We start from the raw sequence: 19,576 nt of genomic DNA, 5'->3' as shown, positions 1-19,576 counted from the left end.
GTTCCAGTCCCAGCTGCTCTGCCATTTCTAGCTGTGTGACCTTGGGTGAGTGACTTGTCTGTGCATTGGTGTCCTCATAAAGTGTGACAGTGGTGCTTGCCTCACAGGATTCCCCCCAAGTGAGTACTATCTATCGCATGTTTAGGAGAGTGACATGCATGCAGCCACCGTCCGGTAAATAGGAACTATGACTCCTGAACCTCAGATGGGCACATGACCTTGAAGAGCCTAGAATGCTTCAGGATTCTAAAATGCCAGCCTGTGGGACCCTGGAATCTTCCAGGGGCATTCTGATGTGTTTTGGTTGCGGCATGGCCGGGGCTTCCAATGACTGGCTGGTGTGGGGCCTCCTGTCCACCCAGCTCAGCCCCACGCAGGCAAATGAGGTGATGTCAAAACCTTGGCTGGGGCCCAGCTGCCGGAACCACCCCTTCTCCCTCCTGGCTACTCCCTCACTCAGAGTCACACACACACACTCCAGCTGGGCCCAGAGGGAAGGTGAGAGGGAGTGAAGGTGGGTGGTGGGGGCAGGGGCCATTGAAGCGTAGCTCCTGCAGCCTGGTGAGCCTGTGTGCCCAGGAGCTGCGGCTGTACCTGTCTCTTATTCAAGTGTAAGTCTGGGTTTGTAGTGATCCCCGAGCGTCCTCCCTCCGGGTGTGAGGGGTGTGGTGTCCACGCTGGTGCGCGGGCGCCCCTCCGCGGGCAGTGCACGGACCACAGCCTGGCAGAGTAGCCATGGCGGATGAGAAGACCTTTCGCATCGGCTTCATCGTGCTGGGGTTCTTCCTGTTGGCCCTTGGCACGTTCCTCATGAGCCACGACCGGCCCCAGGTTTACGGCACCTTCTACGCCATGGGCGGCGTCATGGTGATCGGGGGCGTCATCTGGAGCATGTGCCAGTGCTACCCCAAGGTAGGCGGTGATGACGGAGGGTCAGCTGGGGTCCAGGGCCAGGTGGGCAGGGGGCTGGGCCTCTATTCTAGGCATAATGCTCCCTCCTTTGGTCATCTCTTTATCCTCCCCCTTTGCACTCCCTTGTCTCCTGTCCACTCTTCTGATGGTCCATCCATCCACCCACCTATCCATCTACCCATCCATCCATCATCCATCCCTCCATTTGTCCATCCCTCCGTCTGTCCCTTATCATAAAGACCCATCAGAAGCCCCTTGCATCAGGAGCCCTGAACTAGGCTTATGAGGAGACACAGTGGAACCCAACACACAATCATCCATGTGCTTGAAATGAAGGTAAATGGGTGCTGGCCACCTGCCAGTCACTCCTGCATTCCCGGTGCAGCTCAGGCCTCCTCCAGACTGCTTGCACCCACCCCTGTAGTTCCATTGTATAGTGGAGGAGCTCCAGGCTCAGAAAGGCAAGGTCCCACAGCCCCTAAGGGTCAGACATCGGGGCTCAGATGTGTGTCCATATCTCAGATGATAGTCCACCTCGGAGGGCTGTGCCTGTGTCCCAGAGCTGCCGAGGGTTCTGGGTGGGCCAGGTGTAACTGGATGGTTTGGGTTGGGCTTGGGCAGCCCTCTCTCTTTCAGAGCTTCCATGCACTCCTAGCCTTGTGAGTGACTTAGTGATGGGGGGAGCATTGGTTTGGGAGTCCTGAGCTCCAGTTCCAGCGCTGTCCCAAATAGAGCTTTGTATTTCTGAGTCTCAGGTTCCTACATCTGCAAAGTGGGGCCCCAAACCTCTATTTCATCCAGCTCACATAGTTATTACAAACAGAGAAGAGATGGGACAAAGGAATGTTTTATAAACTGTAGAGTGTTATATTTAGGTGAATGGCTGTCACCCTTACGGTGACTGATCCTCCCAGCAACCCCGTGGAATGGACATGTCATGAGTTGTAAGCCTTTAGTGCTCAGAGAGGTTGTGTGGCTTTTCCGAGGTCACACAGCTGGTCAGACAGACCCAGGGAGACACAAAGAGAAGCATGTATTCTAACTTGGAAGACTCGGTCCAATCCCTTCCCTCTCTGAGCCTCAGTTTCCTCATTTGTACGATGTGTGAGTCAGGAAGCAGGGGCAGGGAAGCGGTGGGTCCAAGGCACCACTGGCCCTGACATCTAGGGCCCTGGGCAGCCCCGCACCACCTGCACCACCTGCAGTCCCCTCCTCACCTTTCACCTGTGCGGCTGTGCTGGGGGTGGGGGGCGGTGTTCAGGGGAGGAGGCAGGAGTGAGGAGGCTCCTGGGGGCCTGGGCCTGGCTCTCCCCAGCCCTGCCCCCTCCCTGGGCCAGCCCCAGACTGGCAGCATGTTTGCTGCTGGGGCGGTCCTGGCTGGTTTGCAGTCGTTTACCCGGCAGTTTACAGTCAACTCGCCTCTGTGCGAGGCCCCGGGCTCAGGTCACCTAGAGAAGAGGTACCTGGGGCCGAGCCAGCCACGTCACCACCTTCATCCACCTCGTCCTCCCAGCAATGAGGCTGGACACTGGGGACAGCGGGGCTCCAGAAGGTAGTGTCCTTCCTGCCCACCCTTGTTCACTAGAGGTGGCTCTGGGGTGGTGGGCAGTGCCTGGGTGGCAGTGGGGGTGAGGGAGAGGGGGAGAGGGAATATGGCCGTGTATTAATGAGTAACTGTTGATGGATCCACGTGTCCCTGTGCTGTGGAGGCAGCGGCGGAGTGGCGGGGGGTGGGGGCGGAAATGCGTTTTAGTGCCCAACAGGCCCAGATTCAGATCCCTCCTCCCCCTGCCCCACCTCTGTGACCTTGTTGGAGGGAGTCTCCCCCACTCCCGAGCCCAGTGGGAGGAACCAGTGGGGTCAGGTGTGTGGGGGACCCACATCACACCTGGCACAGAGCTGTTCTGTGCATTATTCTCAGGACCGTGTCTGGGCGAGGGCAGGTGTGGGCCCCTGTGGGTGTTACATGCGCACACGGAGGGGAGGGGGGACGTGTGTTGGAAACAAGGGAGGCCTGTTTTTTTGGGGGGGCATTGGAGAGGGAGGCCCTGTCTGCATCAGAATGCTCAGCAAACTCTGGTGCCCATCCCCCCGTCAGGATTCTCCCTTATCTCTGAGTGTCTGGTAAGTGGGGATCCCCTAGATTAAAAGAAATATAAATATGAGGGACTGGAATCAGCCAGTTAAGACATGGGGGTTAGAGGTAGCCAGTACCAGCATGAAGTAAGATGTCCCTGTCTCTGAGGGGCTGGGGCCTCGCAGGAAAGACAATTTTCTGCCTAGCGGGGCGGGGGTAGGCTTCACAGAGGAGGGCAGCTGGGCTCCGTGGGCTCAGCAGAAGCTCACCAGGCAGAGAAGATGGGAAAGACGTTTCGGGGGTGGGGGGAACAGCATGACCGAAGACACACGCCGACAGAGCAGCAGGGTATGGGGGTGGGGGAGGAGTACGGAGGAGAGAGAGCAGGGCTCAGTTCTGCAGGGCCCGAGGTGCCACGCCAAGGAATCTGGATCTTCCCCTTTAGCTGATGGGACAAGAGAGGGACACGATCAGCGTTGCAATTCCAGACAATCATCAGGCTGAGGTGGGGAGGAGCAAGGCCCAGGGGCATTCTGCTGGGGAAGCTCCTCCTTGGGTCCCAGTGAGAGGTGATGGTCTCCTGGACAAAGCCAGAATGGAAGCCCTGACTGTAGGAACTGAGAAGACAAGCCACGTTTGTCAGGTGCATAGCACCTGCGGTGGCAGGACACGGCACCGGCTTGTCCACCTAGCTTATCTCACTGAAGTTCTGAGGTGGCCTTGGTCAGATGCGGCGGTCAGCTGGGCCTCAGGCTGTGGAGAGGAGGAGAAGTCAGGGAAGGTGTACTGGATGGGGCAGTGAGGGATGCTGCCCCTGGTAGCCAAGATGGGGCAGGGGGGCTGCAGGGAGGGCAGAGTTGGCAGGGGAAGCGGTGCCTCTCCCTGCCCACCTTCTGCCCCTGCCCACAGGTCCCCCCTCCTCACTCCTGCCTGTTTGGCTGGAGCCCAGGGCCGGCCCATGACTGGTGGTTGGTGGATCTGTCCTCTCCACAGGCCCCCCTCCTTTCCTCTGCTCCCTCCTTTTGGGGACTGCCGAATGCTCTGCCTAAACACACATCCTTGGGCTCTCCCCAGTGGAGAATTCCTCCAGGACTCCCAGGGCTTTTGGATAAAGGCTGAACTCCTTAGTCTAATGTTTTGGGCTTTTCTTGGTCTGATCTCCCCTCCCTAGCTTCAGCTCTGCTCCCCTCTCTTGAAAGGACTTGTGTTTGAAGGTGCTCCAGTCTTACCTTCTCCTCCAGGCTTTTCACCATGGCGATGACGATGTTGATGGAGGTGATATTGGTGGTGGTGATGCTGGTGATGATGGTGGTGGTGATGATATGATGATGATGTTAATGGAGGTAGTGATGATAATGGTGATGATGATGATGGTGGTGGTGATGGTGATGATGGTGATGATGAGGAGGAAAATGGTGACTTGGTCATGTGACACTGAGGCATTGAAAGGGGCAGCGTCTATGAAGTGCAGAGTCAGCTGGCGAGTGCAAGCCATCCTTAATGGGTGTGGAAGATACCCAGGCCCCTGTGTCATGTCCAGACATTTAAGGGAAGCTTACCCCTCCACAGAGTTCCAAGGACCCCTCCACCCATCATTCCCGTCTCCCTAGTGAGGCGGAGCTGTTCCGATGCAGACAAATGTCTCTTCCTCGCTGCACCCTATGGGGAGGGAAAGCGTGATGCTACTCATGAACCTGGCACAGCACAGAAGGGTCTCATCAAACACTTGTTGAAAAAAACTTTCAGTTGAGGCAAGCAGGACTTGGAAGGTAACTTCATCTTCAGTTGCACTGAACTGTTATTCACTGAGCAGCTACTGTGTGCTGGGCATTATGCTGGGAGATTCCTTATTTGTTAATCCCTCATGGAATCTTCACAGCAACCCAAGGAGACAGGCATTGCTGGTCTTATTTTTTAAATTGTGGTAAAATACACACCATAAAATTGACCGTGTTAACCATTTTTAAGCGTTATTTCATTTACACTGCTGTGCTACAGATCTCCAGAACTCCTTGTACCTTGCAAAATCGGAACTCTCTACCCATTACACAGTAACTCCTCATCCCCTCCTTCCAGTCTGGGGCAACCACCAGTCTGCTTTCTGTCTCTGTGACCTTAACTGCTCTAGATACCTGTGTTAGAGGAATCCCACTGAATTTGTCTGTTTGCAGCTGGCTTGTTTCTCCGAGTTCTGTCCATGTGGTAGCCTGTGTCACAACTTCATTCTGTTTTAAGGCTGGGTAATGTCCCATTGCCTGGATAGCCACATTGTTTATCCATTCATCCATGCAGGGACACCTGGGTCTCTTTCACCCCCTGCCTGCTGTGAGCAATGCAGCAAATGTCTCTTCGAGGCTGGCCCCATTTTACAGAGAGGGACAGAGAGGCTCGGGGAGGGGAGGGGACCTGCCCAAGGAAGGGTTCTCACTCAGTCTCCCAGACTCCAAAGGCAGGCTTCTTCTGCCTCATTCCACGTCCCTCTTTACGATCCACCTCCCCTCCACCACCCCACGCCCACAGCGTGGGGCTGCACTCACAGAGACCTCTCCATCCCCGAAAGTTCAGGGACAGGGACTGGTGGGGGCAACCCCAGTCTTCCATCCCCCACTGCAGCCTCTGTGCCAAGAAACACACCACAGTGGCTGGCCTGCTTTGCACTCATTCATCAGACACGGATGAGGCGCCAGGCACATTCTGGGCACCGGATGAGGACCCTGCTGTAGGACAAGACGTGAGCAGCTCCAGGGCGGGGATGCTTGTCTCATTCACTCCCTGCTGCCCCCTAGGGCCTAGAAGAGTGCCTGGCACACAGCAGGTGCTCAATAAATGTTGGGTCAACATCAGTCAGTCACGTGGGAGCAGGAGCCCAGGGATCCACTCCCCCACTAATGCTGGCCCCAGCAGACCCTCTCCTGTCATAAAGGGGAGGTGCTCCCTGGTTGGGCCTCTCTCCCAGGGCACATGGCGAGGTTAGGCCTGTGCCCCAGGGCTGGGGGTGGGGAGGGGAGGGCAGTGGCCAAGGGTGTGTGCTGGCAGCCTCAGAGAAGCCATCTCCCCCTTGCCCTGCAGATTGCCTTCATCCCTGCTGACTCTGAATTCCAAGGCATCCTGTCCTCAAAGACAACAGGCTTGCTGGAGAACGGACTCACTGCCACTGCCGAGACGAAGAGGTAGGCGCTCTGTCTTCTGTGCCTGGAGGGGTGGGTGAAGGGCAGGGACGGTGAGCCCCTCTCCTCTTACACTGGAGAGTGTGGGGGGTGGGGCAGGGGCTCCTCCCCTTGCTCCAGGCTCCTGCTTGGCTTTCCCACTTAAATAAGAATACAACATTAGAAATCATGGATTGTTTTGAACTCTCAGTTCTGGGAGGTAAGCATTATTATTCCCATTGTACTGATGAGGAAACCGAGACTCTGTTCCATCTTACAGTGAACTAGTGGCAGATCAGAAGTCAGCATCAGGTCTGGCACTGAATCCCGAGGGCTGCGACTACTGTTGCTGCCGCAGACAGTGAGAGGCCTGGTGGTGGCCGAGGTGCAGCCCCGAGCCTCTGCCACTGTCTGGCTGTGTGGCTTTGGGAAAGTGACACACTCTCTTTGCCCCCTCTGTAAAAACGGCGGCACCTTCCTCCTGGGGGTTCAGGGAGGGTTCAGTGAAATAATAATATGAGCAAAGTACTAAGAACAGGACCTGGTGCACAGGTTCCTCAGATCAGACATTTTGCACCCCTTACCTCCTTCAGTCCTCATAGAAACCACGTGAAGGGGCGGAGGGGGATGCCATCCCTTTATGCAGATGTGGAAACTGAGGCTCAAGAAGTGCGAGCGCAAGCCCCAGGCTTCCTGGGGGGTCACTGACAGACCAGACCTGCCCTGCCCCCCTTGTAAGCAGGTGCCCAGCTGTGGCTCTCCAGGACACAGCAGAGCACTGGGCCAGGGGACAGCACTGCTCTCTGCTGAATGACTCCTCGCCCACCTGTCTGTTCTCTCTCCTGCTTTCTGCTGGGTCCCCACCCAGCCCCCAGTCTCCCTATGTAAGGCTGTGGGAGGAAGCTGCCTATGACCAGAGCTTGCCTGACTTCAGCCACATCCAGATGAAGGTCATGGGCTACAGTGAAGATCCCCGCTCCCTGCTGACCCCTGAGCTGGGACAGCAGCAGCTGGAAGCTAGTGACAGAGGGAAAGGCAGCCCTCGTGAGGCTCAGGCCCGGATGGAGGCTCCTGTGGTCATCCACAGGGGCTCGGATGAGGTCGGGGGAGAAAGAAACCCAACTCAGAGCGGCCCCAGGTGAGTGTGCAGAGCGCAGGAGCGGGAGCAATGCCCGCTTCTGGGGTGCGGGCCACTGAGGGGTGGGCGGGTGCTTTTGGTAGTAGAGACAGCAGTGGGAGTGGGGATAACCTGAGAGGTAGCAGGTGTAGCAAATGCATGAGCCTGGACTTAGATGGGCCTGGGTTCAAATCCCAGCAATTCTGCTGTGTAACCTTAGCCAGTTTCTTACCCTCCTGAGCCTCAGTTTTCCCCACATGGGAAGAATCACTCCTTCCTCCGAGGGGTGCTGTGAAGATTGGGACAGTATATTTCAGTGTCAAGGACCCCACAGGAGCTCTGTGCTGTACTGTCTGAATTCTTGTCATGTGTAGTGGGGTGGGGGGAGGGAGTCAGAGGACCTGAGTTCCAATCCAGGCTCTGCCAACTAATGTGCTCTGCGACCTTGGGCAAGTCACTCCCCACCCCACCCCATCCCTGGATGTTTATGAACTGGGTTCCTTATTCACCCATTTACTCACTCGTCCTACCAGTGTTACTGGCACCAACTCCCTGCAAGGCCTTGGTGGCCTCCACCCTGCAGGAGCTCCCAGTCCAATGGGGGATGTAGGGGAGGGAACAGAAACTGACATATAATGTGATGGGGACCAAGGGCCTAAAGGAGACCCCTGAGTTATTGGAGAAGTGGAGGAGTGACTGGTTTGGACAATAACATCATAATGGCTTGTTTCTTGAGCACCTAATATGTGCCAGGCATTGTGCGAAGTGCTCTGCACACTGCCACTGGCTGCTGATATGTCCTCATTTGAAAAATGGGAAGGATTATTCTGCTTAAGGGCATTGTTTAGAATAAATGGGATCAGCAGGCACAGAGCCTCTGGCCCCCGTCTGCTGTAAACCTCAGAGACACCAGAGGGGTGAGTACCGTTACTTCCCCACCTGACAGGGGAGGAAGCTGAGGCCCGGACATGTGCACTTGCCTCCGCTGGCCTTTTGCCTGGTGGCTGAGGTTTGGGCCCAGGCAATCTGACTGAGAGCTAACCTTGCTCTCTCTGGTTTGTCCGTGCAGCCCCCCAGGGGGTCCCCACGGCTGTGCACCCTTGGCTTCCTTCCAAGATGACCTGGATTTGGGCTCCAGTGAGGACAGCAGCCCCAACCTGTCTCCACCTGAGGGGGAGGAGCCCTGGGCCTGCAGGTGCCACCTGGACCGCTTCCAGGACTTTGATCTGATCGATGCCCCTGCGTCAGAGGACACACATCCAGAGAGGCAGGGGCAGGACACAGCCTTACCAAGCTACTGGCAGCAGTCCCCGAGGACAAAAGAGGAGGATGAGGCTTCAGACACGGGTGTAGAGGAGCCAGAGCAGGAGGAAGAAGACTTGTACTACGGCTTGCCAGATAGCCCCGAGGACCCCCTCCCAGACAAAGAACTGGTCTTCGAGCTGGATGCTCAGGGCTTAGATGGAGCTGCCCCTGGGCGCTAGCCCAGCATCAGCCACTAGCCCTGTATGATTTCACAGGGCCTCCATTTCACTGTCTGCAAAATGGGGTTGTATGGAAGTTTGGGTGAGATGGTGGATCCTGGGGCACCTGGAGAGCTGTAAAGAGACCGGAAGGGAAGGGATGATTACTTTCAACAGACCATTGCTGTTCTAATTGTTACCCTGGGGGTTAAAGCTTTGAAGGTAAAAATGTACTTCTTTGAGGGGATTTGCAACAGCTGGGGCCCTCAAGAAGCTTCTCTGCCTCCCCCCAAAGCTGGTCTCGGAACAGGAGCCCTCCCTGTGGCTACGCCCGGTTCTCTGACCTTCTGGGAAGGCCCCTCAGGGTCCCTGTTCCTGCTGAGCCGGGTACGGGGTGTGATTTGTCTTCACCCACAGCTAACCGCGCGTCCCTGTCCACGCCCTCCTGGGGCTCCTACTGCTCAGGGACCCAAACCCTTCCAGGACTGACCTCTGCTGACCTCCCAACGGACTCCCCCTGTCAGCCCCATGCCGCACCCTCTGCCCTTCACACTCGCCGTGCTGCCCCAGCCCTCCCGTGTGGTCTGCCTGGCAAACTTGAGCTGCTCTGCCGGACCCCAGCGCACACATCCCTCCTCTTGAAAGCCTTTCCTGAGGTCACAGCCTCCCGGAACAAGTTAGTGGGAGCACGACTTCAAGGCCGGCGCCCTTGCTGCCCTCACGTTGGTGTCTCCCGTGTCCAGAGTCGGTGGTCATCGAGGGTGTATGGAACTGACCAGAACCTAGGACACTTTTGCAGATAAGCCCCTCCTCCACTTCCCTGACTCTCAGACTCCCAGCCCCTCTACGCTCTGGTGTTCAAACTTCCAAATGGCCTGCACAGGAGTGACGAAGCCAGGGGAAGACCCCCAGAACAGCCCCCTCCCTGCAGAATACATCCGCATTGGCCTAGGACTGCGGGTGAAATGACACCTCCTGCATTAATTTGATTCAGGTGGCATTTCCTGAGCACGTACTATGTGCCAGACACTAAGCCAGAACCTTTGAGGGGGGAGAGGCATGAACTGATGAACAGCTCTTGCCTTCAGAGGACTCACAGTCCAGTGCACGTAGTGTTTCATAAGTGAGGGGCAGAGTGCAGAGCAGGAGCCAGGGTGGAAACAGACATTACAGTAAAGAATTGGTGTCCCAGAGGCAGCAGAGAGACGTCTGGGGACAGCAGTCTGCAGCCAACAACTCCGCCTGCTCAGCAGCCCCGGAAGACTTCACTGTGGTGTAGCATCACCCAACGTAATGCTTTTCGTTTGCTGCTCCCTGCTCCGCCCCTCCGCACCCCAGCTCCGGGACTGCGGCAGCTGCTTCAGAGGAAGGGGCAGTGGCACTACCTCAAACCAGGTCCACACAAAGGAGCCCCCTGGGCCGCCTGGGACGGGAGACCTTCTCTTGGACTGCGCCTCTGGGTCAGGGCTGGGAGACCCCGCAGCGGGGACCGGGAAGCCCTCCGTGCTGGGTCAGAAGGGCACAGCCCCGCCCCCAACACTCCCTCATCTTTCCCGGTCGTTATCGGCACACCCCCTGCGCCCCGGCCGCAGAAGACATTCCCACCCGTGACCCGAGTGCGCGGACTGGGTGAGGTGTAGTGTGTTTCTGTGCTCCGTTCACTACGGTGGGGGGAGACGACCTGAATCAGAAGCCGCACCAGCACGAATAGTTGAAATAAAAACGTCGTCAACATCGAAAGGGGTCACCTTCACTCACCTGCAAATTCTTTTATGTGAAACCACCTGTTCCAGCCTCTGGGGTAAATGAGGCATCGTGCCTGGCGGGTGGGACGGGCACCCTCCGGGAAGTGAGTGAACATCAAACACCGCGGTGTGACCACACGAGACAGCTGTGTGGTGTGCAGTCTCCCCGAGTGGCCCCCGTGTTCCTGAATCGTCATGGCGGGGCATTCCCCAGACTTTACCCAGAAAACCAAGGGCCTCTGGCTTCAGGCCCACCAGAGGGAGACACCAACCGCGTCTCAGGAAGCCCCGCCAAGGGCTTGGGGCAGCGGAGGGAGAAGGTGAGACTGAGGTTTTGCCTCCAGGCCCGGATCCCCACCATCTGCTGTGTGGTGGGGAGACAAGACGCCTGCCCAGAACAGTCCTGGTCTACGCCGACTGTCCCCGCTCAGTTACCAGTGGTGCGCCCTTTCACTCTCAAAGATATCCCATTTGGGTGATAAACTCTTTATTCCCCCTACTCTGTGACCTTGGGCAAGTCAGGCTGCCTTTATGTACCTCGGTCCCCTCATGGGCAAAGGGACATGATGGGCCCCGGCTTTGATCTTTGCAGGGGTCAGGCGGTGGGGGTATCTGATGGAATCCACCTGCCAGAGCCTGCAGGTGACTGCCAGGAGCTCACCTGTAGCTCATAGTTGGGTTCATTGCTGATTGCAGTGAGAAGAACAAACCCCAGGGGGACCGTCTCTGTAGGAGGGTGTGAGGATCTGGGCTTGTGGGAGGTGGCTTGGAGGAGGGTGTGAGGCAGCAGGACTCTGCTCTGGATCGGATGCTGTCGACTCTGCCTCTGCATCGGATGCTGTCAGAGCAGGGCTGGTTCTAGGATGCGGCACCCGGGTCCCTCAATCTCGCAGGGGGAAGACCAGCCCTGAGCTGAAGCTGTAAGTGGCCAAGAAGCAGCTGTCATCCTCCAGCCAGGAGAGGAGGATGTAGAGTGACTGTGGTGACCATGACAATGGTCGTGTTTTGCCTGTGCTTGGTCATGGCTACCGAGGGGCCTCGACTTGTCTTGACCCATCATGGTCAGAGAGTGGCCTTGTCCGTGAACTTGCTCACGTTCTACAGAGCACCAGGCCCAGCTGTGAGGGCCGGAGGCTCCTGGCCATCAGGCTGCTGCTGTTCTTCCTCTGGGCTCATTGCTTGGGGGCTCTTCCTCAGGGGCCGCTAGTGACCATGGTGAGGGGGTGGGGGGTAGAATGTGTTGTGGATTTCATTTGAAAAGAAGGGTCAGTGGCTTTTTAAAAGTGTGAACAGCACATGTGCTGGGGCCCTTCTTCCATTCCGCTCTGGCCATTTCAAGCTCCGTGGTCTGTCTCACCAGCTCATTGCATCTGAAATCCCACCATTGTGCCCCTTTCCTTGGCCTTGCCACCTTTCAGTCCCCTCTAAGAACACGGGCCCCTGGGATGGTCCCTCGAGCTGGCGGGTGAATTGGGCGGGTGAGAGCTCTTTCTGCAGGATTCCAGGACAGGTGCAGTGCAGAAGGGCCCGGAGGAGCAGCCTTGGCAAACCCCGGGATTCCGCGTGCAGCCGCAGGCTCCGAGTTTGTGTGCCATGGCAGAAATTCTGCTCTTTTCACCCTCCTGTGAGGTCAGAGGGACTGTGAAAGTTTCCACTCTCCAGGGGAAAAGGCCCTGGAGGGATGCAGGGATGGAGGGGTGGCCCCTGTCCTTACCTGGGAAAGAGAGCAGCCCTGCGGGCAGGGAGCTTGGGTTCCTCCTGACTGCTTGCCGTGACTTTGGGCATGTCACAGCCCTTCTGGACTTCTGTCCCTGTTCTCTGTATGACTAGGTGGAGGTGGGCAAGATGCCAATTCTCCCCGTCCTTAAGCCCTGTGCTGGGCACCCTCACACCTACTACTCTCTATGGTCCTTGCAGCAGCCCTGGGAAGAGATCTGTTGACCCCACACTGTAAATGTTTGCTCTGAATCCCAGATTTTGGAGTCAGAAAAACTCAGGTTTGCTCTCAGCCTCTGTGAGTTCCCTGCTGTGTGACCTCAGACAAGTCACTGGCCCTCTCTGAGCCTCCACACCCACATTTAGGCAGTGGGGAGGACACTTCCTACCTCTCAGGCTGTTGTAATGGAATAAATGGACAAGATGCCTTCTGCACGTCGTAGGTGCTCAAACAGTGTCAGTCTCCTTCCTTCCCTCTCCGGGTCTCAGTTTCCTCATCTGCACAGGGGAGATCAAGTCTGTCCTGCTTATGAATCTGTATGAGTGGATTCAGTGAGCCAGGTGCCAAGGGGCAGGTCAGCGGACAGCCAGCAACAGGGAGCTAAGGCAGGAATGAAATCCCTTCAGGATGGGGAGGAGGGGCGGAGTGCTCAGTGAGAGTGGCAGTGCTCTGATTGCGAGGAGGAGAAGCAGGATTGCTCATGCCTGGTCAGACAAAAGTTACTGAGCATGTGCTGAGTATCGGGCTGCCCACGTTTATTAGCTTACTGAATTGAACCCTCGCACCAGCCCTGAGAGAGGGCCATTCCCGGGTCGGAGCTGGGATTCAAGCAGGGTTCCCTGTGCCTGCTTGTTCCACTCTGTCACCTGACCCACATGTGTGATGACTCAATGATGCCCTGACTGTGCTGTGCTTATGTGGTCTCATGTTATTCTCAAAACCTGCAAGGCTGGTGTGTTATCCCCATTTTACAGATGAGGAAGCTAAGGCGCAGAGAGGTTGAATAATTTGCCCACCCTCCCATAGAAGAGTTAAATGGAGAGGGGGAGGTATAGCAATAGGACCTTTGATTCCTGTCAGGGACTGTCCAGTAATCCCAGGTCATTCCAAGCCCAGTGAGCACAGGACAAAGACATCTATCAACAAACCAGGCAGCAAGGTTCCATTGAGCACCTACTTGTGCCTTCTCCTGCACTAGTGCTGAGGGCAGACACCCCCTGCTCCCACACCTTCCATGACTCCCTATTGCCCAGGGGATAAGGCCAGATTTCTGAGCTTGCATTTTGAGGCCCTTTCCAGCTGATTTGTCTACCACTCCCTCCTAGGCAGCAGCCATGGGTACACTCATCCTTCACGCTATCCTGCCTGTTTCCTCTGCCTGATGCCCTTCATCCTCTTCTCTCTCACCCCTCAGGACCTGGCTCAATTCCACCAGTTCCCTGGAGCCTCACCTGGCCCTGCTCTCCCCTCGTGCGGCAGGACCCCTCCCCACCCACCCTCTCCTTGGGGTCCTGCTGAAACGACGCACACCATTCTGGCCCCAGCCTTCCTCATGTGACTGGCTATGTGTGCACCAGTCTCCCCACCTGGACTGGGAGGTCCTTCAAGGGCAGGAGCCTCCTCCTACCCATATTTCTATCTCTAGGACTTAACAAAAGCAAGTGGCAATAGTGCTGGTGGAACAGGATGGAACTGATCCAAATTGACCTGGACGAGGACCAAATGCCCCTTTGGAAGACTCGTTGGCCCAGACACACAAACACACAGCAGTGAGGAGGGGCACTGGCTTTGGCTCGATCAGTCCTGGGTTTGAGACTGGCTTCCCCCGCCTGCCGAGTTCTGTGACTTTGGCCAAGACACTTACCCACTCTGGTCTTCAATGTCCTTACCAATAAAATGAGGTCAATGGTATCTACTTAATAGCATCTTGTGAGGATTTGATGAGATCGTGCATATCAGGTGCTCTGCATGTGCTTGGGGCCTGGCGAGCCCTCAGTAAATGGTAGTTATCGTTACTAGTAGTTGCAGAGGCGAGGGGAATGTGTCCAGTGTGCAGGCATCAGGAGCCAGTGCAGACTTGGGGCTGGCGTTCAGCACTGCCTCATCAGCAATTCTCAAATGCAGGTCAGTGTCACCAGATTCTCCTGAGAAACTTTAGAAGTCCAGGGTCTTAAAACCACCCCCAGAGAGAGCTGGGATAAACAAGCCAGGTGATTCTGGAGCACACAAGGGCTTAGTTTTTGTGTTCTACACGGGTTGTCAAGGACTGGAGTCCTTGGAGGCTGATCTGGAGAAGGCATGGGTTGCAAGCTAGGATTTAAACAGGTAATGAAGGGGGGTGGGGTATCTCAGGCAGTGGGCATGGTGCGGGCAAGCCCCACAGGAGAGGAGGAGGTGGGGGAGGTGGTTCCGAGAACCACCAGGGGCAGAGGGAGGCTGCAACTGGGTCATGGGGCTCCTTGAATCCCTGCCATGCAGCTCAGATTCGATCTGACAGGCAAGCAGGATCCATCGATGGTTCTTTTTTTTTTTTTTAAGATTTTATTTATTTTTTAGAGAGGGAAGGGAGGGAGAAAGAGAGAGCGGGGGGAGAGAGAGAGAGAGAGAGAGAGAGAGAGAGAGGGAGGGAGAGAGGGAGAGAAACATGAATGTGTGGTTGCTGGGAGCCATGGCCTACAACCCAGGCATGTGCCCTGACTAGGAATTGAACCTGCGATGCTTTGGTTTGCGGCCCGCGCTCAATCCACTGAGCTACGCCAGCCAGGGCCCATCGATGGTTCTTGAGCAGAGGAGTGACATGGGACAAAAGGGGATGGGTACAAAAGGGAATGGAGGGGAGCGCACGGGTGGCAAGAAGGCTGGCTCATGGCCAGTGGCAGGAATTCAGTTCCCAGCCTGACCTGTGAAAAATTTTCCACCTGTGAGGGTGGCACTGGGTGAACCTTGGTGGAGCCAGTGTCCCAGAGCAGAGTCGTCACTGTTGACCACAAACCCTGCGGAGCAGAGTGGGGAACCCCATGGATTCCATCCAAGATGCCAGAGCCCGGCTAAGGCAGTGCCCAGTTCAAAGATAGCCTGGGGGAGGGCAGGTAAGGGCCCGAGAGACCCAGGCAGTGCCCAGGTCAGACAGTGGCCTTCCCACCTGATTCTTCAGATAATGACAATTCCCGAGCCACCTGCATATCCTTCATGTTGAACCCAGGCAAGAGTGGGCCTGGGGTGGTGAGTAGCTGGGCAATGGCAGGCTTCAGATGCCTGATCAGCCAGTCTGGGGGCAGGGAGAAGTGGGTTCCCTCCCTCCCTCCTTCCCTCCCTCCTTCCCTCCCTTCTTTCCATCCTTTCCTTCCTCTCGTCCTTCCTTCCTTCCCTCTTTCTTCCTTCTGGGTACAAACTGTCTACACTCCTGTGTGGTGTCTCCCCACCCCATGCTAAGCACAAGGGACAGAGAGATCCATCTGACCCATGCCTGTCTGGGGTAGAGGCCCACCCCCACGGATAACCGTAAAATGAACAGTGACAGGCCAGCGTGGTCAGTGCTGAGCATGGAGAAGTGCAGTGTGGGGTGGGGTCACACCCTGCCTCGGATGTCAACAAGAGCGTCTCAGAGAAGTCACCGCATGGAGCTCTGTCCTGAAGCCTCCCCTAGGGTGGAAAGGGGAGTGAGAACAGCTTGGACAAAGGCTGGGAGCCCTGAGTCACCCACTGTGTTTAGGGGTTGTGGGTGTGGAGGGTGGCCGGGGAGGACATGGGGTGGGAACTGGGGGCTTGAGCAGGGTGGGCCACGGGTACTGCCCTGGAGCACAGGGGAAAGCCTCAAGGACAGAGCTCCAGGTTTCCATAAAGGGAGGACTTCATAACACTCAGCTGCCCAGAGAACATCTGAGAGACAGAGGTCACAATTCTGAGAGAGAAGAGGGGAGAGAGAGTGATCAGACAGGAAAAGGATGTCAGCTACAGGAAAGATCTGTGACCCCATAAAAGAAACCAACGAGAACACAGTCAACCTCAAGAGCAATCAAAGGAAATTAAAACAAGCAGCAGCCGTATTTCACCCCACAACACTGGCTGCATTTTGTGAAGGGGACAGCACCAGGTGGTGCTGGCAGAATGTGGATGAACAGGGTTCTCTGTGTTACATCGTTTCGGGAATAGGAATGACACACGCTTGGGGACCAGGAGGTGGTGCCTGGTTGCCGGCTCCGCGCTCGGGCCACCCCTGGGCTCCGCAGTTCCACCTTGGAAAGGCACCCCGAGGGAATGCGTGACCAGACAGGCGTGCGGGATGTGCTTACCCCGCAGGGGTCACTGCGACATTGTTCATGGTGATTCAAAGGAGGGAAGGCTCTAAACGCCAGCAGTGCGAGGCTGGCTCCGCCATGCGACAGCCCCAAGCCAGGGAATGGTGTGCGGCCACAGCAGTGACGGCCCTCCAGACTGACTGTGCGGAGCCCCCTCGCGCCTGGCTCTCACAGCGCCAGCTGCCTCTCCTCGGCAGCACGTGTCTCCTTGGTAACTCCGCATTTGCTGGTGGGTCCCTGTGAAGACGCTCTGCATGGCTCGCTAGATGTAAGCCCCAGGAAGGCAGGGACTCTTTTTATTTTGTTTCTTTTTGTGCCTTGGGTGCTTAGCAGAGTTCCTGAAACACAGTAGGCCTTCAATAAATTGTTGTTAAATAAATGCCTGAGTCCATATTTTTAAAAAAATTGTAGTAAAGTAGCCCTGGCTGGTGTGGCTCAGTGGACTGAGTGTGGGCCTGTGAACCAGGGGGTCACGGGTTTGGTTCCCAGTCAGGGCACATCCCTGGGTTGTGGGCCAGGTCCCCGGTGGGGGGCTTGAGAGAGGCAACCAGTAGATGTATCTCTCACACATCCATGTTTCTCTCCCTCTTCCTCCCTCCCTTCCTGTCTCTCTGAAAATAAATAAGTAAAAACCTTTAAAAATAAAAAAATAAAATCGTGGTAAAATACAGATAACACAGAACTTACTATGTGAACCACTTACGTGCGCAGCTCAGGGATACTGAGTGCGCCTCACAGCGGCGCAGTCCCGCGCTGTGCCGGCCCGTCCGCCGCTTCTCACGGAAGCTCTGTGCTCGCCGACCCCTAGCTCCTCCCCACCCTCCCCGTGCCCGGGGAGCCACCTTTCTAACTTTCCGTCTTCTTTAAATCGGTCTCTTCCCTCCATGCCCCTAAGTCTGTATTTCTTGGTGTGGAAAGATGTTTATGATATGTAATTAATAAAAAGAGAGATTATAAAGAGGAATGCAGCAAACACTATGAATTCCTTCCTACTTTGACTTGTTTGGGGGGCTGACACGCCCACTCCCACGGGACCAGTTACAACCTACCCAAAGCCCTCATCACCGCCCCGGGTCCCCGGGTCCCCATGCGGCTTGGCCAGCGCGACCCGCAGGGAGATGTTTTGGGGTCCTGATAAAAAGGTGGAAGTGGTCAGGTGATGGCCAGCTTGGCTGGCCTTCAGCAGCTGGTCAGATTCGGTGGCTGGAGCTGCTGCAGTTGTCCTGCAACCACGAGGGCGGTGCCCAGAGAGTCCCGCGGATTTCGGAGCTAGGAGCTCGCGAACCAAAGCTGCAGCCACACTGGTCTTCTCGCCCTGTGAGACAGTTTAGCCCTTGTTTGCTTACGTTACTCTAGCTGCAGCTGAACTGACCCCCAAAAGATAAATACTACGATCCTTTGCACAGGTGTAAATAGAAAAAAATAAAGAGATACCTCTGGGTGATGAGATTCTTCTTCTTTACGACATTTTTATGAGCATGTAAATAATTATCAGAAAATAACTTATTTATGTTCAGAAAATAAAAATGATTCTGGTTCTAGTTTTAAAAAATTAAAGTATTGGGCCCACAGGAAGTAGCTCACCCCAGTCAGGGAATCTGAGGGCAGCCTGGTGACCACCTGTGGGCCTGCTGGAGCCCAGATTCAAACAGCGGGTGGGAGACTGGCCGTGGCCTATGGAGATCCCACCCAAAACAGCGTGTGACTGTTACCTCATGAAGGAGGCGGGGCAGACACCCCAGGGACACCTGGGAACCTGAGGCTTTGTTAGGAGAGGTGAACCTGGAGACGCCCCCAGTATGGCTGTGTGGGGCTGGGACTCACCCTCCGGGGCCCTCCTGCCCTCTCACTCCCACCCAGCCCTGCGGCTCCACAGGCGACACCGCTCCCTCTGGGCTCTGAGGCCAGATACTTGTTCCTGATCCGGGCACGTCCCCCAGCTCCAACAGGACGCGTGGGCCCTCACCCTGGGGTCAGGCCTCCAGGCCTTTTCCTTGGGCAGCCCCGCCAAGCTGCTTCTCAGAGCAGATGAGCAGAAGGCCGGAAGGAACAGGCTAGGAGGACCTGGGGTGTGGACCTGAAGCCCCAGGGAGACAGGGCATCTGTGGGCTCTGCAGGTGGGCTCTGCAGGTGGGCAGCACCTGTATTGGCTATAAACATGGGCTTACAACTAGCAAGGTTGACGTCTCTTCTCACAACAAACTCAGGATTATCTCGGTGAAAGTGACCTCTGGGGAAAGGCGGAGGAAAAAATGGCAGCAGAGAATGAAAGGGAAAAGCACTAAGGGGCCAGCACTGATCCTGTACTCGCCAGACGTCCCCCAGCAGCCCCTGTGCTGCCCAGGACACAGGCTGGCGTCCCACAGCCAGAATTCTGTGCGCCCGGGGTGCTGCTCTCAGCCACAGACACATGTTGGCCAGCTGATGCTCACAGGGCCAGAGCGCCAGAGAAAACTGCCCGGAGGAGGAGCTGCGACAGAGATGAGCACCAGAGATAAGGACCACTGGAGGGGTGGGGACACTGGATCGTCTGGGCGGTCCCTACCAGTGTTGACGCCTGTGGGGAATCTGGCCCTTAGCTATGTCACCCCCTTCCTCTGCCTGGAGAGTGGGAGAGCCGTCTGGGTCAGCTTGCTGTCCACAGCGCCTCCTTTCCTGCCTCCTCCTCCCTTTGGCCTCCTTCCTCTCTGGTCTCCGTGCCAATCCACTCTCAGCTCGAGTCCCCGTTTTCCCATCAGGATGTCAGGGTGCCAGTCAGTGCTGCCCACCCCTCTCAGGGAGCACTTTTGATCTTCCCCACGGCGGGTAGGGGGTCCCGACCCCACCCTTATTCCTTGTGGCTCTTCCCCGGCCTCCCTTTCCTCACCCTTTATTGCGACAGCAGCCCTGTCTGCCTGCCCCACAGGGCTGGAGTGAGGCCTGGGAGCAGGGTGAAGGTCCCAGTGAGATTACGGCTGTGCTGGGTCTCAGGGCTTCTGACCCTTCTCTCAGGCTCAGGTGGCTGCCTTCTCTGCACCATTAACGCCCTGACCAGGAGGTGATGGAAATATTTTGGCCAGGGGTGAAGGCCCGTGGCCCCGGAAGTTGCCAATGGCACATTC

At 56.5% G+C, this 19,576-nt stretch overlaps 1 protein-coding gene across 1 annotated transcript; it reads left to right on the top strand.

Moving 5' to 3' along the window:
* Nucleotides 1–497: 497 nt before the first annotated feature.
* Nucleotides 498–13,658, top strand: BSND (barttin CLCNK type accessory subunit beta). The gene is made up of 4 exons (XM_045856497.1): nt 498–912; nt 6,059–6,159; nt 7,004–7,273; nt 8,322–13,658. Exons 1-4 carry the CDS (start codon nt 736–738, stop codon nt 8,734–8,736), a joined length of 963 nt encoding a protein of 320 aa, XP_045712453.1. The 5' UTR covers nt 498–735; the 3' UTR covers nt 8,737–13,658.
* The last annotated feature ends 5,918 nt before the right edge of the window (nt 13,659–19,576 follow it).

The sequence above is a fragment of the Phyllostomus hastatus genome, unplaced genomic scaffold, assembly GCF_019186645.2.
Source record: "Phyllostomus hastatus isolate PE091 unplaced genomic scaffold, TTU_PhHast_1.1 phas_contig_147, whole genome shotgun sequence".
In the NCBI taxonomy this organism is placed as follows: domain Eukaryota; kingdom Metazoa; phylum Chordata; class Mammalia; order Chiroptera; family Phyllostomidae; genus Phyllostomus; species Phyllostomus hastatus.
The sequence above is the reverse complement of the archived record's forward strand: the minus strand, read 5'-3'. Positions and strand labels throughout refer to the sequence as shown.